This window comes from Phoxinus phoxinus (assembly GCF_949152265.1).
Source record: "Phoxinus phoxinus genome assembly, chromosome: 12".
In the NCBI taxonomy this organism is placed as follows: Eukaryota; Metazoa; Chordata; class Actinopteri; order Cypriniformes; family Leuciscidae; genus Phoxinus; species Phoxinus phoxinus.
Window position 1 is genome coordinate 24022504 of NC_136887.1, and position 27448 is coordinate 24049951.

General features: G+C 39.6%; 1 protein-coding gene across 12 annotated transcripts in view; it reads left to right on the plus strand.

The window, feature by feature from the left end:
* Positions 1-26962, plus strand: part of diaph2 (diaphanous-related formin 2) — a 471667-nt gene extending 444705 nt beyond the window's left edge. For 7 of the 12 annotated variants that reach the window (XM_079630046.1, XM_079630050.1, XM_079630045.1 and 4 more), the window contains 2 exons: positions 21278-21299; positions 23937-26962. In XM_079630046.1, coding sequence (XP_079486172.1) covers positions 21278-21299; positions 23937-24072 — 158 coding nt within the window. In that variant the 3' untranslated portion in view covers positions 24073-26962. The remainder of the gene's footprint in view (positions 1-21277; positions 21300-23936) is intronic. The other 5 variants (XM_079630044.1, XM_079630042.1, XM_079630043.1 and 2 more) reach the window with 1 other exon arrangement.
* Positions 26963-27448: the final 486 nt, after the last annotated feature.

Sequence of the window (27448 nt, forward strand, 5' to 3'; positions counted from 1 at the left end):
CATCCCTCTGACACACTTCTCCTGGACTGACTGTTCCAGACCCACGACCGTAGTGAGGAGTGTTATGGGGTTAAAACAAAACCACATCTGTTGTTGTCTCGCATGATTTATTTTGTCGCTTCTGTACGGCATTGTGGTCGAATCATAACCGTAATCTCAAAGGAGAATTGTGTTATTTTGCCTTCTTTGTGTTGCACCGTAATATACTGAGAAATAAAAGTAGGTGGAGAAACAATTTTCACTCAGAAATTGCTAGTAAATTTCACAATTATTTAGAATGCTTCTGAAATACTCTCTTGAGTAGGTACTTTATTGAATAAGTAATTAGTTTGAAACCTCTAAAAAAGTATGTTCTTTTATATATAAATGTTTGTAGTATGAATGTAATCTGGACGTACTACATTCGCCGTATTATCATGTGATCTACCAGCGTCAGTTGCATTGCCATTCATATATCATCTTCTGTGGCCTAATGGGATAGTAAAGTGTCCATCATATGCACACTTCAGAATCTCGGCGAAAGTTGTAAGTCATCTGGGAACTTTTTGCCTACTTATGATACTGTGAATTCAGACATACTTCTTTTGTCTCATAGAGTGTGGAAGTATGTGATTTGATTTCAGATGCAGCCATCGAATTAAATGTGAAATTTTGAAGTAGAAAGATTAAATAGTATTTTTCTATTTTATTGTAAAACATACTCCAATATTCTTTATTTTTTATTTTTATATAACTAACCTTTTTCTTTATAGCGTAGAGCCCGAGGGCTGTGAGGAATTAATAAATTCAGTTTTTTGTGTATGTGTCATGTGATGAAGGTCAGAGCTTCCTAATGTGTCCAGCCTAGAAGAGAGTTTTAATCAGCCGGTCTCTGTTGAGCAGTGAATGGAATAAATTGGAATTAGAGCAGACTTAACCTGGCCTTGCTAATGTAGGATGTTGTCCATGATTCAGAGAAAGTGAGAGAGACCAAGATAGAGAGAGAGAGAGTGAGCGAGCGAGCTGAATGGCTGTAGAGTACTCGAGACCATACATCATTGTCAACGCAGCTTCTCTCTTCACTGCCAGCTTATTTACTGCCCATGGCTGAGGTTTAGAGAGACCGAGAAGAGAGATGGACCTTCCTTTCTACAGCTCATGCTGCTGCTGTTTTTGTAGGTTATTTTGTGGCACAAGCCCTAGGTGGGTACATCTCCTGTATTTATTTATTCATGTCTTTTTTCTTTATTTTGTTTTGTTTTGTTGTAAGACCTCAAATGGGTGATTTCACATATGCGTTCACTGATTAAACTCCAGCCTGTGGATTGGACCACTTTCAACCAGAGGTGGATCCAACTTCCGTTTCACTTTGAATCAGCACATATTGCTTTGTTTATATGATAAATATCACCCACCACCAGTTACATTGGGGCATTTTCAAACACAACTGACAGACACCGGGTCCTCCAGCATTATATTTTAGCACTGTCTGTGAGGTGGCGTTTATACTGTCGTTCAAACTGTCATCATGACTCGAAAAATAGCTCTAGTATCTATAGTTTTTCCTCACATTCACCTTGAAGCCTGTGTTACACAAATTGAGCATACCAGCCAACCCATGTGTCAGCCCTGTAGAGAACAAACTGTTGATACTAGCTTGTTTTTTTTTTTTTTCCATGGCTGACAACCTGTTGTTTTTGGCAAAATCTGATAAGGCGGCTGCAATGGCTCAGCATGACACTGTTCCTACAGCGTTGCTCCTTTGGTGCCTCTAAAAATGTGAGAAACTTTGACTTATTGAAGATGCTTGTCCTTTTCTGGGTCATTTCATTTGCATAGCCAGTGTTTAGGACAGGTTATGAAGCATTCTTGATTCACATGCAAATTCAGTGGTTATCTGCTGCAGGAGCTGATGAACAATAGGGTGTTCAAAACATACGGCCCACAAGAGGAAATGAAAGTCCGCCTTTTTCAGCTCGGCTGATTCCATTATAGACACTATTATTGGCTTAGAATGGCAACATCTATTATCTGAAGCCATTTTATTGGACAGGGATAGTCTTTTATTAATGCCAGCATTAATCAAAGAAACCCCAGTGCAACTTGATGATGCCCTGACCCTCTCTCAATTAGATAGTGTGGCAATGCAAGGTCACTCCTTCCTGTCATGTGGTTGTCACTTCCTCTAACCTCAACCCAGAGAGCACACAATTATTAGGTACAGTTGTCACTCAAGAGTAAACAGAAAGTGAAGTTTCTGCCTGCGGTGAAGCAATCCGCTCTTAATAACGGGTATCGCTTAAGTTGTTTTTATTCACACTTGCATTTTTTATAGGGACATTTGTGAGGCTTTTAGCCAAGCAAGGTTTAGAAGATTTGCCCTCTGTTTTAGTCACCCCCTCATCTAAGAGCATCTAAGATGACATACAGTTCACTAATTGTGCTGGCAGTTACCATGAAGCAGCCTGGGATATAGTACCTTTTTAAGCACACAGGCTTGTGATGTCGTCCACTTGAAACTGTGCCTGCAATGTTAATAACAAATTAGTAGCAATGTTGACACTATGCAATGTTGACACTATGCAGACGAATCATTTACTGAAATTAAAAGAAAGGTATATTGATTTTCTTATAGTTAAAGATACGTTTAATACATTTTGTATCGACTTCCTTACATTCAAATATAAATTGCATTTATACATCATTTGCTACCTAAATTCAATTAGAATATAAAAGGCAATCCCAGTTCAATTTGAATGCTGCCCAAATCAATAAATAAAGATCATATTGCTTGAATGTTAAATGCTAAAAATTATGGGTGGGCACCGACCGTCAACCTGCCCCAATGGGTAGGCTATCCCCCTCTTAAGACAACCCTGAGTTAAACATACTCTTGAGCCGATGAGTTTATCCGACAGCCACTGAAATCCATCCATATGATCCTAGCATCTTCTTCATTGAGCCTTACTTTCAGTATTATAGGTATTTCCTGTGTGTTTTCAGTCTTTCCTTTAAATGTCACAACATTTGTGACAATCAGCATCCATACTGTGAATGTAAGGAATTTAGTGTGTATAAATGAGTGGAGCCGTTTTTCACAGAGAGCTAAGAATAGAGCAGAGCCTGTGGCAGAGGGCAGGAAGGGGAGGAGGAGGAGAGCAACTGGAGTGTTTGAATAAGAAGCCTTGTCAATTAAATGCTAATAGAAAGCTCTGGGGAGAGGCTGTTGTGTTCTCGCAGGTAATGTCTGTTTCCTCACTCTCTCTAGTCCCTCACGGTTTCTGATTTCATCTCGACAGGAATTTATAATGCCCTGTAAAGTTTACAGCAGGCTGTTGTCCACAGTCTCACCTCCTTATTCAGTCGAGTAGCTCAACACCCAGATATGGAGGAGTCGGGTATCGTATAAATGAATGCCATAATGTTTATTCTTTCTCCCTCGGCCCTGGTTACAGTGGATAATTTCGGCGCATATTAATCTTTGTCTGAAAGATGAAGTCGTTCAGAAAAATCACTTTCCCTGTGCCTCCCCTCAATGTCTAACAGACCCTAAATAATGACATGAATAAATATATATGTGCAATCTGCTGACTAAATATGCCATTTTCACTGCTTAAGGGGGGGAACATATTTTTTTCATGGGTAAGATGCCGGCTAAAAATAAATAAGAACGATATTACTTTGCTTTACTTTGAAATTGTTCATACACACATACCCAAATTGTGTATCAACTACCTATTATAGCATTAGCGGACTCATGTTTAAAAAAATGGTATTAGTTGCCCATCTTTTGAATGATATCTCTGTTTGATTTAAAAGATTTAATCCTTAAGTACTAATTTCCCTGATGTTGACGGGTTGATCTCTCGAGCAGAGATCAAAGGAGAAAGAGAAAGAATTCAAGTTACATGAAAACTTAACGGCTCCTTCCTGCACCATCCGTCAAGAGCCTAGCTTTTTAAGAATGTGTGTTGCCAAAATAAAGCTAATTGGTTCTGCTCAGGGACAAGTGGATAGCTCAAAAAGAGTTTACAGTGCCTCATGGTCGACAAGTTGACACATTTCGTTCTCATGGAAAATATGGCTTTGTGAGATTACGTCTATTTCTGTGCAATGTTCCGTTTGCAGGAGCTGAATTCGCCAGGCCCTTCACCTCTGCGGCTTAGCCTTAATCTTCATTTAACCAGAGCCCAGCAGAGAGGCTGATCACCATTTTTAGATTTTCAAGCCTTTATTTAATTCTTTATTATAGCATTTTCCATGTGGCAGCTGGAGAATAGACAAAGGTATGCCTTTAATAAAGAGGCACACCATTGTGAAATGATAGAAACATTTGAGTTGTTTAATAATTGTGGGCTTATGGTAAATGTTTAAAGGTGCTTTCAGTATTTGTTTCCTCTTGGCTTCCTCTTCCTTTTAAAAAATAATTTTAAAGATATTTAAAATCATGTGGCCTACACATATTCTATTTAATGCAGGTTGCCTTATTGGAGTCTCCTCTTTTGAGTAGCTGCTTTCCTGCTAAAATGCTTCATATTTATGGCCTACTCAGCCTTATTGCTGGGCTCTTTAGAGGAAAGCTCATTTCCGGCCATGTCTCTACACGATGCATTCCTTCCACTGTCATTTCTAGTGACACGAGTAAACCTCAGGAGTCCATCCTCCCTCCAGCCCATATGTAGGCCTGTGATTGTATGAATAATCTCCAGGTCCCATATGGCAGAACGTCCTGGTGTATTTGATCAGAGCAGTGATGAAGGGGTCCAGGCGTCACAGTGTGTTTGTTCTGCCGTGTTTGTCGCACGCTCCCGTGGCATGCCTTCGCTGGGCAGACGCTCACAATTTAACTCGTCAGGAGCGTGTGGGTGCCCGCCGTACGGCCCGCTGGCACACCGGTGTGTAAACAGATCAGAGCGCGGGCCATAAAGCAGTGTTCCTCTGCCATGCTCCCCTGACTCACCCCTTCCTCAGCAATCACGGGCAACACTACTGTCATTTATAAACTTTTAATATTAGCTCCTGTGGGTAATGGCTAATTTCTCCCAGCACATGGCTCTTCATTAAAAGTTGATTTCTGTCAGAGAGGATCCCTATCACATTAGCTACAGTCACTTGGATGGGTATAGGTTTTATTCATTTATTTATTTTTCATTTAATCTGGTATGCAATTTCTATTTTTAATCACACCACAGCTCTCTCTATCTCTCTCACTCTCTCTCTCCTCAATTTTTTCTCCTCATGTGTGCTCCTATATGCTAATAACACTCTTCAGGGGCCTATAGCAAGAAGGAAATTATTGATAAAGTAAGGATAAAGTGTGAAACAGCATCATGAAATTTATCAATTTAGATTGGAGTGCAGCTGGTGTGCTCACTTGGTGAGCGGCTCACTTCGCTGGCACTTATCCACTAGTTTAGCGCTTCAAGATGAGAAAAATCAATGCGTTTCCAGCAGTTTTTTTTCTCTCCCTTTTCAGCCTGTTCTTTCAAGGGAACATGAAAGGCTTTCCATGTTCACCTGCTCCTCTCATTGTATTCATTGAGACAACCGCTCTTATTGGTGTTTTTTTATTTTTATTCTCTGATAAAGAAGATCAATTTTTTTTCTTTTCTCCTCTTGCTACGAGAGTGCCTACTGAAACGTACTGAAATGTTACCGAGCTCTTACTGGACTGAGCCTGGCGGCCGTGACATCATCGGCAAGTCTTGTACAGATCCCCTGCAATTACACTAACTTGGTCCAGGCTGCGCCTACTGCAGCGGCAGCAATCATTAGCTCCATCTTTACAGATGCTGAGGGAGGATGAGCCTTGCTTAACACAACCACGGCCAGGCTCTCACCCTGGCTCACAAGGTCAGCCCAGGTCGACAGCATGTGATGAGTGAGTTTGTGTGTGTTTGTGGTGCTGGGCAGCAGGCTTGTTGTACTGACCCTTCCACCTTCTCACAGCCTGTCTCTCGTTTTTTTTTTTTTTTCTCCCTCTCACTTGCATGCCTTCCGTTGGCAAGAAATCAACATTAATGAAGCTCTTGCGTCTCAGAGTTCACTCAGGGTTCCTCCACAGCTATATCAGACCATGCGTTTGTTTGTGTCTTTAGCTCTGAGCCGAGAGACCCGTCGCTAGTGTTTTATCAGGCGAACATGCAGGTTGTTAAGGATCAGCCTTGCTAAAGCAGTAAATTACTTTCTTGTTGACAGGGTGAACATGGCTCACATTCTCAACTTATTCATTAGGGCCGTGAGGAGGATTCAGATCTACTTTCTCCATCTCTGCAACCAATGGCGGGAAAGGTATGGGAATTATCCCGAATGAGAGACCAGAGGAGCAGCAATCTCTGACAACATTGACATTTTCCCTTGTCTCCATATAGAGCATCTGTTTCCCATTGGATGAGGTTGCACTTTTGTATCTTATTTTATACCACATAGAAGATGTGTTGTAGTATTATGTGTCACACAATTTTTTTGAGTCAAACTTGGATCCTTAAAAGCAACAATGGATTGGGACAAGTAGCTTTCCATAATACAAAGAAACCCTTCTACCTAGATGCATTGTTGTGTGTGTGTGTGTGTGTGTGTGTGTGTGTGTGTGTGTGTGTGTGTGTGTGTGTGTGTGTGTGTGTGTGTGTGTGTGTGTGTGTGTGTGTGTGTGTGTGTGTGTGTGTGTGTGTGTGTGTGTGTGTGTGTGTGTGTGTGTGTGTGTGTGTGTGTGTGTGTGTGTGTGTGTGTGTGTGTGTGTGTGTGTGTGTGTGTGTGTGTGTGTGTGTGTGTGTGTGTGTGTGTGTGTGTGTGTGTGTGTGTGTGTGTGTGTGTGTGTGTGTGTGTGTGTATTGGCCGCTTGGGGTAGCGTGTTAACCAGAGGAGCAGCCGGTCCACCAGATGTTCCCTCCCTCGGTGGACTTGTCACAGAGGGACCTTTAGTCTCTTACCTGCTCTCTGCTCTAGACCTTCTGCACTGGAGGACTGGAGGTTTGCGTTGTCCTCTTTTCAGTCCTGAACCTCTCAGATCTGACTGATCACTGTCCAGCTACTGTTTTATACCTCTCCAAAGGGTCACATATTCTTTTCAGATACTCTGCATTTTTGACATGTTGTGAATGGCAACAGGGGTGTTTCTGAATCTTTGCCAACTTTTCTGAAGAGTTCATTTTCCCTATAGTAATATTATTATTAGATGACTTTGTCATTAAAATCATTATCAACCTTGCATTGCAATGCAAAAACAAGCTCATAGACAAGAAGAGTGAACACTGAGTGTGAATATTTTTACACAGTCCCTAAATAACTGTCTTGGATGTTTTTGTTTGATTGTTTTATTAATTTATCTTTTGTATCTCTTTTAAACATCAAAAAACACCTATGATTATGTGAAAATTTGTTGATGCCCGTTCTAACATGTAACTGAAGGTAAGCTTCACTGCTCCCTGATTGATTTATGAGGCAAGCATGTAAAAAGACTGAGTCTGATTCTCATGCAAATTGCTGGAAAAAAATTTCTATGAGGTTGTGAAGCTTTAAAGCCCTTATAATGCTGCATATTGTAGTAAAAAAACATAATAATAAATACATTTCTATAAAAATAAAAAATAACTTGCATCTTACAATGATAAAAGATTCTGGCACAGTTTTGTATTTTTTTATTCCTAACAAATAATCCAAATTACAGCTTGTTCGCTAGATGACCATGCCGAGATAATTTCCTTTATTTTTGTAAATAGTGTTTTATTTATAACACACTGTTACCGCAGTTTATTTGGAACAAAAAATTCTCTTCATGGGCCATCAATCGTTCTGACATATGTAAAAAAACAAAAAACAATTCACACTTATTTTGAATGATGATCTTTCTGTTTGTACAGCATAATAAAGAATTTGAAATGTTTGAACAGACAAATAGGACATCGGGGGGTGTTGATTATCAAACCAGTTCAGAGCATTTTGACACATTCGTATGACTTTTAAAATATATGTGAAGAGCCCTCTCCTCAGTCTTTTTGGAACACAAATAGCTCCCCTCCACAATAGAAACCAAAATGAGGTACGAATTGCTGGTAAATTATTTCCTGTTCTTGTGGATAATAGGCTACCTTGTGCAGCCTTTGATTTTCTTTCTTTTTGTCTCCTTCCCTCTGTTTATTCAGCCGTCCCTCTGCATCTCTGCTGGAATCCATATTGATAGCTGTCAGGCGGTGTTGCCAGGCAGCGGGGAAAGGGGGCTGTGAAAGTAAGGGAAGGGGAGATGTTGTATGGAGGGCATCTGTCAGATCTCATGACTCGACCCATGCTGTGATGCGAAGGGTACTGTCAGGAGATGGGGAAGAGCCAGCACAGGTACGCCCAGTACATGCACTGTCCTCAGGCTGGAACTGGCTGTGATAGCCTTGTGGAATGGTGAGAAGGGGGAATGAAGCACCCTCGTGTCCTGAGCTGACAGGAAAGATCTGTTCACTGCGGAGTCCTCTTGTGAAGGCCAATCCCAATTTGATCAAGTCTCAAATGGATTGTCTATTTGGCTGAGTTTGATCTTGAGGAATTTCCAATGGTGAGTCATATATGATGATTCAAGTTGGCTGCATCGAGTAATGTCAGTTTTTATTGTGGGCAAAGATGGTGGGATGACTGTTGGTGAAACTTTAATACTAATTGATCCCATGGAAGGCTTATTGACACAGGTGTGTAGCCGCAAGGCATGGCTGCCCAAGAAGGCAGGGGAGATGAGGCAAGCAGCAAGATCAAGAGATCTGTTTTTATGTTGAAACTATTGAATTGTAGATCGTTCTCCTGCACATTGCTGTTGGTTCTGACCCTTAATAGGCACCAGTGGTTCCCGCAAAACATTTTTTTTTTACAAACTTAGGTCGTTTTGATTTGAAATCAAATGGCAACAAAAAACAAAACAAAAACGGACATTGCCGGTCTGTGTGAGGATTTGAATGTGGGCAGCAGATTTTTTTTTCTGTAGGTACACGTGTTTTGAGCTGACGGGACTTTGGGCTTATTGCTGGCAGGTGTGAGTCTCACGTTTTATCTTACCTGCTCCCTGCAGCACATTTCATGTAACAACGTTATTACCGGGAGACTTAATCAAACTCACTAACAATAGCTCACACTGACAGACGTCCAGGCAGCTGGTGCATAATGCTCTGCAAATATTCACAGTGCCCCAGCAACCCCGTCTGCCCGCTTAATCAAGTTCTCTCGGTCACCCGGGGAACAGGAAAGCAAAAAGGTGGAGTCTGATGGCACTGCTCGTTGGAACTAGTGCCATTCACTGAGGAAAAATAGGGACAGGAAAACACTGGGGATAACACTATAGGGTCTATTTTAGTGCTTAAAGAAATATGAATTAAACTTTTGGCATTATTTACTCACCCTTATTTCATTTCACAGAATTTTTGTACAGTATGAAAGTGAATTAGGGCAAAACGTGTTATTCACTGTCCTACATTCTTAGCATCACCTATAGTTCTCCTTCGCCCGTCCATAAAATAAGTAACTATGTCCAATGCTTTTGAGTCAGATCTTTTTTTAATGAATAAGATTATTCAATTCACAAAACGGAATGATTATTCACGAATCAAACTGACCTAGAGGTCAGTCTCAAAAGATCTGGTTGTATAGAATAACTTTAAATGTTGGTCAGTTTATAGCACAAAGCTATAATATGACTTGAGTATAACATGAGGTGTGTGAACCACTTGTATGGTCTTCTTATGGTGCTTATGTATACTTTTTGAAGTTTAAAAGCTACAGTTCACTGTATTTGCATGGATAAGATGGAACAACTACATTATTGAAAATGTCTAATGTTGTGTTCCTTGGCAGAAAGTACGTTATTAGGGTTTGGACGAACATGACGGTGAGTAAATAATGACAGGGTTTTCTTTTTTTGGTGAACTATCCTGTTAAGATGCCACATATGTACAGAATAGGTACAGAGCTGTGTTGCATCTTCCATAATAGCATCATGACCATATTCATGCTAGCACAGTTGTTGTCCTGTTTGGGCATGCTCAGGCCCATGCCCATGCAGCTCTATAAAAGAGTGATGTAGAGCCTTGGAGAGACCCTACCGCACTTTATTCTGAAATGCTGACTTATTTATAGGTGTTGGAATCGTGTTGTTTGCTTGTTTTATTGAAAAGCTTGCGGGTAAAGTGGCGACAGGATGGCATGTGAGTGTGATCTCTTGAGGGCCCCCTGCAGAAATCTTCTTCCCGATAAATAAGTCAGCATTGATGAATATTTCATTCACATGAAATCCATTGTCGCCCGCAGGTCTACGGGGATGTGTCGTCGCTCCACGCACACAGCAAAACAACCTCCCCCCCAGGTCAACCAATCCCTCGTCGTTGGCATTCTGAAAGAAACGCTGTTGCAATCCCCATAATTAGCTCAGCGCTCGCATCTATGGTTCTGACGAATAGTACGACAAAAATTGTAAAAAAAACTTGTAGTCATATGACATCTTACTGCGTTGTATTTCACCTTCACAACTCCTTCAGAAGAGCAATCAAACTGATTTAGTGCCGCACTTGTCGCATTTCATATGCAATAACCTATGGCTAGGAGACGAATACACAAGAAAAGTTTAAACCCTCAGGTTAGTGAGTAAAGAGCTTGTACTTTTATGCCTTGTGGGGAAGGGAGCAATAAATAGCAAGAAATGCAACAAGAGACAGAGGTGAAATGAGGGAATGCAAGCGAAAGAGAGTCAAAAAAGGAAGTGAAAGGAAGGGACCAGATTAGAAGTCAAGCAGTATTTCAGGGTGCTCAAAATGGCAACTGAGGCGTAGACAAGATACAAGACAAGAATAGGAGAGGAAGTCGAAGAACACTGACCATCAGTGGATGAATTTGCTCTACACAAGCAAGTTCTTTCAAATTAATATTTCAAGTAAATTCCATTCCTAAAACATTACTCAGTCCAAACTCTTCGCCAAATGGGTCAGGGGTTCTCTGTGAAAATGGCCCTCCATGATCTTTACGCTCTTTGTGAGAGAAGACATCTACAGAAAGATAAGTAAGTAAATAAAGAAAGAGCGAGCAGCATGTTTTATTTAAGTGAAGGTCTGCATTGTGTATTCTCAGACGGAGTGAGGCATGAGCAATCCTAGGCACAGGATTAAAAGGCGGCGACTTATGTTTGGTTGCTTGGAAAGATGTTACTCTAATGGATTCGCTGTAACTGTTTTTAGTGTGTACTTGGGTAGACGGGTCACCTGTATGGAATGCTGAATGTTTGCTTTCACATGCTTTCTTTTTTATCTCAACGTGAGGATGGATTAGTAAAGAGACCGCAGTTTCAGCCTGACCTCCTGAGAGCTCCAGGTGGTGCACTTTCTTACCTCAGTCAGTTTGCCATTGAAGGGATAGTTTAATTATTTTACCATTGCCACAAATTATGATTCTATCACCATACTCACACTCATGTTGTTTCAAACCTGTCAGACTTTATCTTTTGTGGAAGACAAAAGATGAGATTTTTTAAGAATAAATAATTGTTCTGATTGGCCCTTAGTCCCCATGAGGACTGCAGATTCCAAGTTTCAAAAATCAGTCCAAAGCATTATAAAAAGTATAATAAAATTAGACCATATGACAATTGGGTACAATTTATTATGCAAATGAGGGTTGTTATCTACCGATCCCCCAAAAAAAGTCATTTTGAATATGACTGATTTAACTGATTCATTTGAAAGCTCTGATTCAAAAGAATAATTTGTTCATGAATTAACATTGATACTTCACGTATGAACTCTCATGAACACGCCAAGGAGAATAACTTATCTTAAGTTCATTGTTTCAGAAGATTTGAAGTATAGTGCATGAGTTTTATGATACTTTATAGTGTTTTGCTTCTTTTTTTAAACTTGAAAGCATCTGTCCGCATGCATTGACTGTTTCATCTTTTGTGTTCCTTTTAAGGCAACAAAGTCAAAAAGGTTTGCATCAACTTGAGGGTAACATTTTTGAATTAAATAACCCTTAAAGGTAATCTTCAGTTACATTTTTTTTTTTTTTTTGCTGATTTAGTGTTTGACACAGATTCCACTATCTCACAATTCTGCTGTTGCCACTCCACCAAGAGTAATTAAGTTGTACAAATGTCATCTTGAGACCTTGTTACCAGAAAGCAGCTTTATCATTTCCATCCATTCATTTTCACATCCATCCACCTCAGCACCCATCACTACTCCATCACCCTCATTTCACATTCCATGACAATCTTACCCAAATCGTGTTTACTGCACAGCCTCCATCTTGTGTTTACGTACGTGTGCGTGTGTCTGTTTGTTTGCTCAACATATATTCAGTGTGATATTTTTCATGTGAATTTATAGAGCTCTCCCCCCTCTGTGCTGATGTGACATCAGATTTATTGGACAAGACGACAGAGGAATGTCTGTTCACTCATGTCCCCTCCGGTCAACATGCCGTTTCTCACTCACCTATTCCTGATTCATCCAAAATACAATTACATTTGAAAGAAGAAACAGGATTGAAGAATCTATCGATCTATGTCATATCAACACTATCCATCTGTTTATCTTACTATCTGGTTCCCCCATCATAGAACCAGCCATTTTCTTCCTTTATTTGTTTAGTTATCCATCAGTCAATTTACCTTATCATGCTGCCAAACCATCCATTTATGCTTCCATCTGTCTGTCAAACAGTATTGTGGTATCTATTTGTCTAACTCTTCTCTCTCTACTCAGCCCACTGTCAACCGAAGCTAACTATGCCGTTTTCTTCAGCTTGGAAATAGCATTGGTCTGCTTAAGCTTGTTTTAGCAGACTTCTGATTCATGCGGCCACTTCCAAGCACATTTATAATCACAGCTGATACTTCATTGTTGTTCGTATTTGCGTGTTATGAATATGTGATGTTTTCCTTTGTGCATAAAATTAGTGCTGCCACTAACGACTAATTTTCTAACGACTAATCTTTCGACTAGTCGACTAATCTAAAGACTAATTTAAAAAAAAAATCAAGTGTTTGTTATTTCGTTGTGTCCATTTTATTTTGAACTCAACTGAACGTCCAAAACATAAAATGTCACCTGTTCAAAAACATTATTTATTAACAATCTAAGCATTAAGTATCTGCATTTCCATTAGGCTACCATATTAGTCAGAGTCCTAATCTGATCCTCTATTAACAAACATCTATGTATTACTTAAATTAGCTCTTTGTTCTGCCTTAAAATAATACATGATTAGCTTACTGTACATTTTATATGTACATTTCTGAAATGCATAACTGATAACATCACTGAATTGTAAAGTAGATGCAATACATGCATTTTCTGTAAAGCTGCTTTGAAAACGATATTGTGAAAAGCGCTATACAAATAAATTGGAATTGATTTGAAGGAGTCTTGACTAGCCCACTACGCTTAGCTCTGCCTAATAATGAATTATTAGGCAAAACTAAGAGCTAGGATAAATTATTATTTCAGAGCTACCTGCTGAAAGCAAGCAGGCACGCAGCTATGTGGCTCGCGGTTACACTTGCGTGCATGACGGGCCTGTGCCGCGTTCGCGTGAATGTGAAAGCAACACGGACTCAAGTGTGCGCTTGTTCAGGTAATAGAAGTAAAGGTACTCAAGTAAAGTAACCTGTGCATGCGTTTTAGCTGATTATGATGTATTTAGTTAAATAAAACACATGTAAAGGATGATAGTGTTGATGATTTACCTTGGATACGAGCGAGAGTGAGTCTGCAGTGTATTCGCGCATTGAGCGTGGAATCAGGGCAACACATTTGGAAATCCACTGTCTCCTCAAAAGAGTCCGTTTGCAAGCAGCAGAAGGCCACCTTATGTGACATGCAGATTAAACCTGTGTTGTTCACTCAGCTGCGCATAATAGCACAGAATAAATAAAAAACACAATAAATTGACCCGCGTTCTGTTTTCATGCGCCGTGCACGTTTGCGATGGCATAAGATGCACGCAAACGCACCAGGGTTCGATAGAATTTGTGAAACCAGGGGGGCGCCGGGAACAATCGCACTCGGGCTCGGACCGCAGCAAACGAGCCCATTGTGAAAGCACCGTCACCTGCCTCCGCAATTTTTCATATCAAAGCAGTGAAGGTGGGGGGAGGGGAAGGAAGAGGATAGCAGATTAACCAGCAGGGCGCGCACAGTGCACAGACTGGTGTGTGGAGGTGAATTACATGAGCCGTTTGAGACGGGAGACCAAAAATAAATAGGCGGTCAATAGCAAAACGACATGTCGACTAAAAAAAATGCCGTCGACTAATCGCGACAGCACTACATATATGTGGAGACATGGGTCGCTGTTCAGGAAAGCCAGCCCTGCCTGCCTTTAAAGGAGCCCATCCAAATGCTTATTCCACTGGCAAGCCAGATCTCTGCTGGGTCACTATCAGTCTTGAAGGATCAGTATGGTGATTTGGGGCCTAGCGCACATGATCCTAATGGATTAGCCACTCACCTTTCCTGAGTTGAACTTAGGGGGCAATGTCCGTGCCAGAGACCCCATCTGCACCCCTTGTTTTTAGCCGTGATGATAACATAATGCATCAAGGGCAACAGTTTCTATGTCACAATTCATTAATGCTTTACACGTCCTTCCAATTTCGGTTAAATGGTATAATTTTGTGTCATTAGATAATAGTGATCTGTTGATTTATATTTTGTTTCTGCTTGTTAATAGTGGATAATGGTGGAGACAGTAATTCATTTGTTTATTTGTTTTTAAAGTAAAAATATTGTATTCGTTTTGAAGTAAAAAGAAAACTCCAAATAGTTCTTTGGGTCACAGATTTGGTGCAGATGGTTCATGTGTTGCTGCTGTAGTTTTTTATTATTATTAAATAATATATAATTAATATAATTTATGTAAGTATTGTTTTATAATTCCATTAATTAAATGTGCATTTTCAAATGTAATTATTTCATCATAACCTAAACCTATACACGTTTTCATACACACACACATACAGATATGATATGATATACGTGTGTGTCTGTGCATGCGTACGTGCATGCGTCTGTGTGTGTGGTTCAGCTTTTCCCTACATTGTGGGAACAACATTTCAGGTTAGTCGTGCGGCCCTAGATTAACCTCATGCACTCAACAAACTCTCACTTCACATAAACAAGCGGCTCTGTCTCGCACGCATGCAAAACTGTATCACACGTGTGACATTGTGGTAAATGTATTTATCGCACAGACCAATTTTTTCATATCACGTGCGATATTTGAAATTCAACTGTTCAGCCCTGTGGCTTCATGTAAAAATGTTGCACACTCTTTTACTGGAGTGAGCCAAGTAATGAAGTAAACAGAATGATTTTAAACTGTTTTAATTTTGATATACACATTTAGATTAAAACTCAGATTACTTAAAAGTCATTATCCAGAAGTTAAACAAAAACTATATGAATTTGTACACATTTCATGTGGCATGCTACGTTTAATGACAGTGAGGAGTGCTAGACCTTGTGCTTGCTGAACTCATGTTCTAAGAAAATGTTTCTCACGAGAACAATGATCAATGATGCACACTTTCATTCAGTGGTAGAACGGTCCATTGGCTGGTGTGAATAGGCCCGATGACAATACTGTACAATCCCTGCTGAACGGAGGTGTGCTGTTGATGTTGTGTGCAGGCAGACAGTAATGATAACTCTTATGATCTTCCCAACATTATAAAAATGACAATTGCATTTTAAGGAAACTAAGTTTTATTTTTAAAATGTTTTGTCAATGACATACTGAGTCAGACCATTGTATTTACACTGCAAAATAAAATAAAAAATAAGGCCTATCTGTTTTCAATAAAAATACATAAAATTTCTAAAACATATGTTTACCTTATTGGCAAAATTGCATAACTAATTAAAAAAATATATATATTTGGCCAGTGAAAAAGAATGAGAATACTGTAACTCTTCTCTGACAACTTTCTCTGAAAGGAGTATTTTATACAATACTACTTTTATGGATATTTTTATATTTTTATTCTAAAACAAGACAAGGATACTAAATTAGTTTTAGCAATGTAATGGACTGCACAAATGATTTAAATCATTTATAGTTTGTATCTCATATTTTCCTAATGTCTTGTACCGTTAAACATGGTATCACATGGATAGGAATATGCATTTGGAAATTATATGCAGATGTGGATATGCATAGTAAAACTAGATGTTGTAAGATGGTCTGCAAAGATGCACATTCAGGATGAAATCTACGAAAAGTTTTATACATGAGGCCCCTGATGTCTCCCCTGTGGCCGCCATAAAACATGCAAACCCAACAAGTGTGTGTGTGGTCCCGGTATTCCCTAATTTATGGGGACCAAGTATCCACACAATTATAGTAATACCAGTACATTTTGACCATGTGGGGACATTTTTTTTGGTCCCTATTAGGAAACAAGCTTATAAATCATACAATGATGATAATTTTTGAAAATCTAAAATGCAGAAAGTGTTCTGTGATGGGTAGGTTTAGGGTAGGCTTATTGTAGGGCGATAGGCGACATTACATCTATGCGTTGTCACTCCCAAAAAAATAAGTGTGTGTTAATTTAGGTTTAGTATTTTAATTTTCATTTCGTAAATCAATTCCGCTCAATCCCACATATTAAGAATCCCACAAAATCAGCAAAGAAATTGGAAACAAGAAATGTATGCAAGTTCTCATTTGACCTTCTTTTAATAGGTTGTATACGAGCTAATAGACATCTTCTACAAATATTATACAATCCAAGGTTGTTGTTTTTTTTGTAAAAGGATGATAGGCGATAAGAATGATAGGCGAGTTCTCGCCTGCAGTGCTTGAGAGCGCAAGCCGTATTTGTGTTACTGGTCAAGCACATTCCTGTATTACTATGAAGTTTGCCTCTCTTCGTTGCAGCAGAGGTGATGATTAGCACTGTAGATTAACCTCGGGCTGCAATCTATTGGAAAGTATTTTTCATCTGACGGTTTGATGCATGTGTGTGCCTTTGCTTCACTGTTCTCTTCTTTTGAGTTTCTTTTTGTTTCAGATCTTATATTCTGCCTTCTCTTTTGAAAACCATGCTGGTTCACAACTCAGAGACTCTCTTGTCCGTCTTGAGGACCCCAAAGAAAAATATTGGCAAATGTGACCGTCAGCCATTTGATATCCCATCAAACAGGGTCCTACTGCTGTGCCTGTAAAAGGGAAAGAGACTGGGCCTGCCGGCACTGGACGCCAGCCGTAGTTTCTCATCCCTTCCCTTGTTTGTCCCGGGAACAGATCTGTCAGGGCCTTCCTGCTGCAGAGATAAACTAGTGCCTCGCTCTCTCCTCTAAAAATAAGCATTTGTTTATCGACATGTGTAGTGATTTCCAGCTCTCCTGTGCCGTATTGTGTGCCGAGCTGTCAAGAAACATTACTCTAAGGCCTGGCTCTGCTTTCAGCTCTGAGGAGCTCAGAGAGAGTGCAGCCGAGCAGGACAATGCAGAGTGCTGGGGGGCAACAGGCTAGCGAGCCTTCGCAGAAATCTGCTAAGATGTTGCCTTTTTACTACGTCTGTGAACCTCCTTCTTTATCGAGAGCTTGAAACTTTAATGCATTCTTTAAAGTAGAAACTGTGCAAAGTGAAGGGCAATGCGGATATCGACTATCTGGGTCACCTATTCAAGGTACAGCGAGTGTCTAAATGGAGCCTGGCTTTGATTGAAAGCCGTATTTGATGAAAGGGGAGAAACTCCGATCCATGCTGACCACTTTTGACATATTTTAATTGCTGCCTTACTTCATTATTTTCATTAGTCTGGGTCTTAACAAACTGTCAGATTAGACTTTACACATCTCCCATCTTTGTTTAGAAATGGCTCCGAGAGAGATTTAGGGAGAATGCAGACCAGACCTCCAGCTTATCTGAGCTCTCATCCATCTCAGTTTGATGAGGAAAGCTCATGTTTGCGCTCTCCTTTAGTGGATCTGCGGTGGCTGTGTTTGACAAATGCCCCACACTCACTCTAAACATCCGTAATTTCAGCAGAGCATGGTTACTTAAAGCAGGATTTCAGAGTCTTGTCTCGCTTGTGTTTCTGGTATCTCTCTTGCTTTAGTTAGGGCAGAGAATGCACTTAAGAGCTCACATCTCAATGTGGAAAACGAACCAGGATATCAGCCAGTACTTAAAGGATTAGTTCATTCCAAAATGAAAATTCTGTCAGCATTGTCAATCGAAATCCTTGTGACTTACTTTCATTTCACAAAAGGTGAAATTTTGAACAATGAAGTTGGTCGTAGTTTTTCATGTCTACAATAGCTTTGTGTAAATAACAGAAAATTTAAGTTAATATTTACTGATAATGATCACATCCATTGTGCGACAGAATCTGTGAGTTAAACTGGAGAATCGGATCAGTCCTACTTGTTAATAAATTGTTCTGACTTTTTTTTTTAACTGAATCAACCAATTTGTTAAAAAAGATAACACTCAAGAATGATTTAATTGCAAATCAGGCATCACAACTTCTCTCATGAACATGCTAAGTTTGTCAAGATTATCAGTGAGCATTGATTTAAATTGTCAGTGTGTTCTTTACACAAAGCTACTGTATTACCTCAGAAGAGGAACTATAGTGTCCAAATCGTACCATATTTATGCTTTTTTGACTTATTAAAGACTGACTGTCCCAGTCCTTATTTACTTTCGTTATATGTGACAAAAGAGACTCCTCAGAAAGAAGGGCATAAGTGTTTGGTCTTATATTGTTGTTATTTGGACATTAGTAGCTTTTTAAAGGCTTACTCACTCCTGCACTAAAGTATAGAGCAGGATTATTATTTTTTTACCCTTTTTTACAAACCATTTTTCAGTGTCAAATTATTATACTTTCCTGCATTTCTATTTTCTCACTGAAATGACTCATGCCCAGAGTTCTGCATTTGATTGAGATACAGCTGCTTTTTCAAACACACTATTTTAACATAGCTTGGTGTAACAAACAACCTCAAATTAGACCCGGTTATGTGTTATGTATACAATTGTATTTATTTGACTAGAGGGGTGTGTTAACAAAGTTTCATCCAGATGATTTGAAGTAAATCCATATCTTTTACCTCACTTTTTTATTTTCTAGAGCAAACAAATACTTTTTTGCCATAACACATATGCCCACCTATGTTTTAGTTTTTAACTTCTTGACACAAATCAAGTTTGCAAGGCTTGAAATAACACTTTTCAGCTGTCTCAGAGTTAGGCACCTCTTTAACCTCTTGGACCATTCTCTATTTTTATTTGAGGGGCTACCAGAGGTGTTTTGAGATCTATAGTCAAAATAGACTTGATGCCTAGTAGACCTACACCAAACGTTCATTAAAAAGGGTCCTACAGTGCGACATATATCTATGAAAAGATTAGTCTGTGCGATGAATAAATGTACCACTGTAGCATGCGTGCGATACAGTAAACTCCGTTACTTGTGTTTGTTTTCAGACATGATAACAGTCGTTTTATACTTGTGCTTATGCAATATCACGATTTTGAATCGTGGATGATTTAATGTCTCCACGATCTGCTTTTGAAGAAATATGGTAGTATCGTGCTACAGCGCACATTCTATCAGCTGCAGTTCTGGTTCCTCAGTCCCAATATTGTAAAACTCGACGTACATTCACATCACATGTTAATGCAGCGGCAGAGTTACACTCACAGGACACTGCACTTATTCGCAATCACAAAACTTTATGATTTGCTCGTGCTTTAAAGCTTTGCTGGGTAAACATTTCATTGGCGTTCTGTTTCTGACATGGTGCACTTTTTCTGAGCGCGTATGCCCGAAGTGCGTGCGCGCTTCTGTCAAACAGCGTCAAACTGGACTTTATCTTTCGCGTCTGATTTTTGTTGGGTCATACATACCCATCTGCTAGCGATGGGGGGCCGAGACTGAGAGAGCTATATGGAAAAATATGCACCAAACAAGCCACTTTGAAATGTTGCGTTTTTCATGAATACAAAAGTTGGGTGACCCTCCCCCTAGACTAAAAAAAGTTGGATGACCCTCGCCTCAAAAAAGAATAAAAAGACATGACCCTCCCCTATTTTTCTCCGGTGGTCTATTCCATAAATACCGAAAGGGTCCTTTACCGACTGACTCTGCTGCTGCCTCAGAACAATTACTCTCAGATTTGTAAACCTTACCTTGGTTTGTGCAACTGTGGGTTTAACTCTCCTACTCTACAGCTGAAGAAATAACTCTCCCCTACACCATCACATCCTCTTAATATTTCCTGTTTCTGTTGCTCCATTACCCATGGAGCCTGAGTCTGGCAAAGGTATTCTGAAGATGAGAAGAGCAGATAGCTGCTGCTACTGCTGCAGCTTGCACACACACACACACACACACACACACACACACACACACACACACACACACACACACACACACTCTCTCTCTCTCTCACTCTCTCTCTCCCTCTTCCTCCCTCCATCCCTCCCTCTACAGCCCACAAGCGGTAAACATTGTGTGTTGACATATGGCCCTCACAGATTTAATCACCTTTATTGCATTTTGTCCCTGAAAAAATATGAAGTGATACAAGTTTGCACCTTACGTTATGTGCTTGTGTGCGTATTTTCTTGGTGTGAAGGTCTATCCAACACAACAGATACATAACCAAAAAGTGTTTATTTGAAAAATTGTTATTTGAAAATCCAACCCTCTGCACATTTAATATTTATTGCATACATATTGAATATTTGAATTGCATCAAACATGTAAATTATTCACTCGTGTAATTACCTGTGTTTATTCACATAGTTACTACTCAACTGTTGATTGAAGCTAATTTGTTATTCATGGAGAAAAACTTGTGCCAAAGGACTCTCCTGATGATGTAACTTCATGTAATTACAGGCAGATGACAGTAATGCAAAATCCATTATGTCGTTTAATCTCTTTAGAAGAATGCACTAGGGGCCATATGGGGCCTATCACTCAATCATACAGTGAAAGTGTCGCATTCAAGCCTGTGAATCCTTCTCAGTCCTTTGTGAGTGTTTGTGTGCTTACTCGCTTTTTAGTAATGTGCTTTTCTTCAATCTACGACCCTAGACTAATCCCATGATCCCCCTCTGCAATGCATTATGACGTTTTGATCACGTTTGATTCTCCCTCCCACATCAACCCTCTCTAAATGCAGAGGAACAATAGCATAATTTAATTAAGTCCTGGAATACAGACCTTTCTCTAGTGTAAAACCAAATGTTCTTATTTTTTCATCAATCTTTTTCACTCCCATCCTTTTTCTTTGTGCATCCAACCTAAAGACGCTGCCTCCGGGAAAAGCAGGTAAAAAAGCCATCAAACCCGAAAGCACTTGACAGATTTGTGATCAGTGGCACAGTTCTACTGAAATTGTCTAGTGGTGTATTTTTATTGTGGAAGTGAATGCTCACCCTTCAGAGAATAGCTTCATTGTGTGTGCCCCAATAGAAATTGCTGCTGGTTGTTGTGATTGTTGCTGTATTTTAGACTGAAGTGCCTGTGATCAGAAACTTAGAGAGCTTTTCAGTCCAAATTAAGAGAAGTAGGAAGGTCTGTTTTGTTGGTTGGTTTGTATTTTCTGCCCATTTGGTTGAAACTTTTTTTCCCCACCTAAATTTCGTCTTCAATCTGTTGAGCTCAAGCAATTATCTCAAGTATTGCTCTCTAGACATTATTTTCCCTGTCTTGCCAAATGCTCCAAACCATCCTATGTTTCACTCTCAAACAAGCAATGATGCTTTCATCCATTTTCAATTTGGACCACAAACTTGAGGAAGTGCCGCTAGTCCTCCCAGATCCCGGCAAGACAAAACGGGCATCTTGCAAGCAATTGGCAAAACAATAGCAGAGTTTGGACTAGGCCTTTGTTTACCATCTATTCTGTCATCCACTCCCTCGCTGTTAATGTTGGGTATTGTACTGTTTAATATTGTTTCCCCCCTTCTTCATCCTACATGGTGTCACATTGAGTGTATAGTCATGACATAAGGAACCCTATTATCTAAACAATCTTTTTGAATGGTTTGAATGGCGGCTCAACAATAAGGTTTTTTTTCTTTCCTGCTGACACAGTCAGGCTATTAGTTGAGATGTTTGATTATTATTCTTAGCAGTAGTATAATATAATTGTTGTAATTATCTATTGATACTGTACATTTATCAATATGTAACCATGTTTATTGTTGAGCCCTGCTGAATAGACCTCTTCGTAGAAATTGTAAATGAAGTCCGAACAGCCTGTGCTCTGACAAGTTCTAGAAAGTTCTTTGTTTTTATCACTGCTGTCAATGTGCAATGCCTATTCAGTTCAGAGAGAAAGAGACTGGAGGCCTTCAGGCGCTTGGCTTTTTGAAGTGGAAGTGGATGAAAGACTCCGCCGTCATTTCAACTCATATTGTGGTTTCCATGCAGAGTTTAAAGTTCAGCGTCCTCAACTTTCACCAATGCCAGATGAAGTTCTCCTGCAGAGAAATGTGGATTTCCTCTCTCTATTTGTGCTCTTAGTTTTTCATTTATCTGTTCCTCCCTCTACCTTAACCACATCTCTTCCATCTCTTTGTATTACCCTCTTGTTATTATCATTGTCCCTCCCCTGTGGTGAGTATCCTTGTTAGGACAGATTTATATGTCTACTGAAGCTTGAATTAAAAGGCTCTAGGCAAACTCAAAAAGTGGATTTGTTAGCACAAAGCATTGGCTCTTATAATCTACCAACACTGAGCTTTCAACTGCACTGTAAGGGTTGTAATAAAAAAAAACTTGGTCACTGTGACTGTTTTATTTCACCTTTGTCTTGTTGCAAAAATAAATAAAAAATGCTTTGGCCAGACAAAGCCATAAAACAGCCTTTTCGAAATGATTTCTAGCTTGTTTTCTCATTGGCCCCCGCCACTGACCTTGGCAAACAAGCTGGACTTCAATTTCGTTTGAAGTATGAATCCACCTTTACTGTGGTGCCCACTTGCTCCTAACTCATTACCTGACATGATGAATGGGGCCTGTTCCATAAAACTATGCCCAGCCCATGGTGGCATGGACACCTGGCACTGAGTAATGGCAGTTGCACGGGCAGACCTGCCAGGGTAGGTAGGAAAGGTGTGGTGGCTTAAGCATGGAGTTGGCTCTCGAACCTGCAGGGGAAAGAGGAAGGTTGTCCACTCCACCTGCCACATGGCCCCCAACCAGCCCCTCACTACACCATGTTTGGAGTGGAGAGAGCCTTTGTGTGATCCCATAATGGGCTGGTCTTGATTGCCAAGTTCAGCTTGCACATTTAGTACTTGCCTCCATCATATCCCTACTGGCCTGTTTTTTTTTATTTGTTTTTTTTTATCAGCTTTTAACTGAGAATTTTTTAACATTTAAAGGGATAGCTCACCCAAAAATTTAAATTCTGTTATCATTTTTCATCCCTTATTCCAAACCTGTAATATTATGAAAATTAAGGTCTAAAAACACTTGACCTCATTGACTTTTGTTGTATGGAGAAGGTTTGGAACAACATGAGGGTGAGTAAATGAAGACAGAATTTAGTTTTTGAGGGAACTATGCCTTTAAACGGCACCCAAAGCTTTGGGTTTTTAGATAAGTATGTGCAGCTGTGTATGCACTGGTTTGTACTTGTGTATGAGTGCCATTAAGTGTTTCTTATCCAGGCTTTATTGTTATACAGTAGATGGAGGATCTCTCAAGCATGAGACTGGATCAGAAACTCAATGGCGTTACTATGACACCAGACAAGAAGTACCTGACTCCAGACCATCTTGTGTTGCTTTCTTCTTTTTCAGTTTGATATTATTGTGTCTGATATTGTTGCCTGTTTTCTTTTTAACTATTAGCTGCACTCCTGTTTCTCCCATGCGTATGTTATTATGTCATATATGTCTGCTGCTGTTGTGAATACACCTGACTATCCCTCTTCCTTGTTCTCTCTTTGAACAGACAACCGTCGCACTGGTTTGGAAAGATCTCGTTCACGCCACAATGCAAACCCTATGGTCCGATGATTGCTTGCCGGCTAAGGACGTTTGCCAAGTGCCAAAGACCCAAGAGTGGGGACAATGCTGAGGAGGGCTGAACAAGGATGGAGAGAGAGCCCCTCGACATTCACATACATACACACACACACACACTTGCATAGAGAACACAGAACAAACTTCAAGATGTGCTCCACAGCTCCAGACACGGCATCGCAGGATCACACGACACTCATTTCTCTCTGAAGCCTTATTCTTGGTGTTTTGGGTCTGTTCAATTTGGCTGTGTTTGTTTGTTATTTTCACGATTACGCTCTGTTTATATCTCTCGATGCTAACTCCCCTGATCTATCTCATGTCCAACTCGCTATCTGCAAACAATCAATGATTGGCTTCGGTTTGATCTCTCGGCTATTGGATTTTTCGACACACAAACACACTCTTGTTGACAAAAGGCCAAAAGCACCAGAAAGGACTGCGTGGTTCTGTATGCATATCAGCAAAGGGACTTTATTTGCTGTGTTGATTGAACAAAACCTTGACTTGACAGATTCTTCCTGCCCCTTTTGTTTTTCTTTAACAGATACATTTAGATTTCCAGTCTGTAATACCCACCATCAGTCGTATAATCTCTGATCACTTCCTCGTTTCATATATTACAAATCCTATGTATGTAGAGACATGAAAAAGCTGCTGAAATTGGCTTCAGTGCTACCGTCTGTACATATTTGTGCTGTTTAAGAGCTGCCAATGCCACAAGGTACCTGAGGTGGTTGAAAGATATTGCTCTTTATCTACGGTAAACACTTCAAACATTCATAGATGTTTCTCTTGCAGAGTCAAAGGTTTTATTAAGTGAATCTGCAGGTATGTGAAGCAAATACGAATCAAAGAGATGCCATTCATTTCAGTTTTCAAACATGTCACAGGTTTTCTTCGTGATTTCTTTCTAAGTCACTGTGCTTTTAGCTTTTAGCCCTCTTGTAGAAGAGTATTTTAGTGAACTGTAGCTTAGGTTTTTTAAGATCCAATGGTCATCTGTAAGAGCTCTCCCTTACTGACCTTCCACATTTACCTCGCCAACTAAGCTCTATCTGATGTTTGAAAACTGTCCAAAACAGAAGGAGTGTTTATCAGATTTAGTACTCAAAGTTTGTCTTTTACAATTTGTAAAATATGTATTTATTCACAGTTTGCCAGATTTTGCCCGAAGCCTTTGATATGTGAACATTAACCCGATTCCAGTGAGGAGTTCTTTTGGATATGAGGATGTACAGCTGTACATAGTGACAGTGACGTGATGTTCACAACATGGTGGCTGTTGTCATGTGAAAACCATTAGTGAAATCTCTCCACCACCTTCCCTCGTTGTTGCTTGTTGAGTAGTCATTTTCCATAATGTTTTCTGCTCCCCATGTCCATAACACCGCAGGCAACGGTATGTAAAATAGTATCTTATGGGTGACTGGAGCCATACTGACTCACATACTGGTTCTTGCCACACAGAAATCATCTGCTTTTGTAAATTAAGGCAACGTGTTGCGTTTGCACACCCAATGAAAGTATATACAGTACAACTGTAGTGTGGTGAAGAACATCTTACTGTTAAACAAACCACTGTTAGTCAAGATTTCTCCTCACACTGTTTGTCATAAACTCTCTTTTAAGAGAGAGAGAGGGGAAAGGTTGAGATGCAGCAAATCGCAATCCATTGATTTGCTTTTCTAATTAAAACTGCCCTTTGAATGGTTTCCAGCACCACGCAACAAAAGCTGCACTCAGCTCTCATGACTCTCACTGTTGGTTATTTTAAACTCATGTTAATGGTAATTACAGCATCCACACACTGTCAGTGCAGACACCTCCGACATGCATTGTTATTTCCCAGTCAGACTCCAGTTACATATGTTATGTCACTGGCACCAGATCATTTTTAATCTTTCCGGGCAAACATTTTTTTTTAGAAATCGGTTTTGATAAATGTGCCAAACTTTCACAACATAAAAGTTACTATACTGAGATTTGATCCTATGATTATTATAATTAATGGAAGTTGTTCACATCACATTCATATTTTTTGTATGATGACCGTAAAGTGTCATCTTATACAAGACCGAATCTAGCAGCAATGCAGCCATTCAGTTTGTGCTTGGGGATGTCAGAATTCTACAACGCTAATGTCAGATGTCTATGTCTATGAAAGATACTTCAAAATTATGTGTAATTTATAGATTTTTTAGTTTGTTTATTGTCTCTTTCCTAAGAAAACGTTGTTTTATACCAGTGGTCTTTCCCTCCGTCTGTGATATTGGTGTTAGACTTGTGCTTTTCTATAGGCTGATATAAATGTGTCATGTGTATTTGATAGAGAATATATCCTAATGCAGGTTAGAGTCTGCAAGTGACTGACAGTGTAACTTTTAAAGTCAGATCCAATACTTTAATTGGATGTTATGCAGAGACCAGAAAGAAGCAAGAAGTCACTAGTGCCAATTTGGGTCCTCTGCTGTCTCATTTATCCACATTTGTTCGATATTCTCAGTTCAGACTGTATGATGGTGCACTTTAACTTGTTAAATATAGACCTGGAGCGATCTTTTAATTTGTGATTTCTTTACATATCATTGCCAAAATAGACTGCTTGCATGCGTGGTAACCATTCCTGTCAAGTGATTCAATCTCCATTCTCTCAGAAGTCTCCCCCAGTTCTCTCTCATTCCCGCTCATTGTAATTGGCACATGGAACAAGATCAAAGTTAAATGGGTAAGAACAACTGCAACTGTCTCAGGACATTGTTTTATCTTTTATTATAAGACACAATGGCCCTGCCGCCTTTTTTTTCCTTGACATTGTTTTATTGTCTTATAAGCAATTTATATTTGTAACATCTTTAAGTTTATTTTTATCTGTGACAAAAAAGGTGAAAATGGTTATGCACACTGTACCCAAGTATGTATCATAATATCATACTAAATAATAACCACTTTCTCAAAAAAAGAAAAGTATTAAGTGTCTCTTTTTTGAGTGTTATTTTCATAATGACTTATGAATTATGTCTTCTCTTGATGCAGACTCACGCTGTGTCCTAACCAGCCCCTAAAGCACTAAACGCCTTCTCCTCCATGGACATCTAAATGGTTTTGACCTATTCTGAACTCACCATGGCAAACATCAGGACATTCAGTCAGTCAGATGATTTCTATGCCCTTGTAGAGGAGAGTAGGCAACTGCAGTCAGGTGAGGAGTCAGTAAGGAGGAATTAAAATAATTCTTTTTTATAGTATAGTGGAATAGTGGAATAAAAAAAAACACTTAAGTTAGCAGTGGGTTGCCAGTGAAGTGCATGCATTTGAAATACAGCTGCTTTAACATAAAGATTAATATTAAACTATAGAGTGTACCTACTATTTGATTCCTTCCACATCGGTTTCCATCTATTTTTTAGTTGAATAAATGATTTCAAAGATGTGATTAAA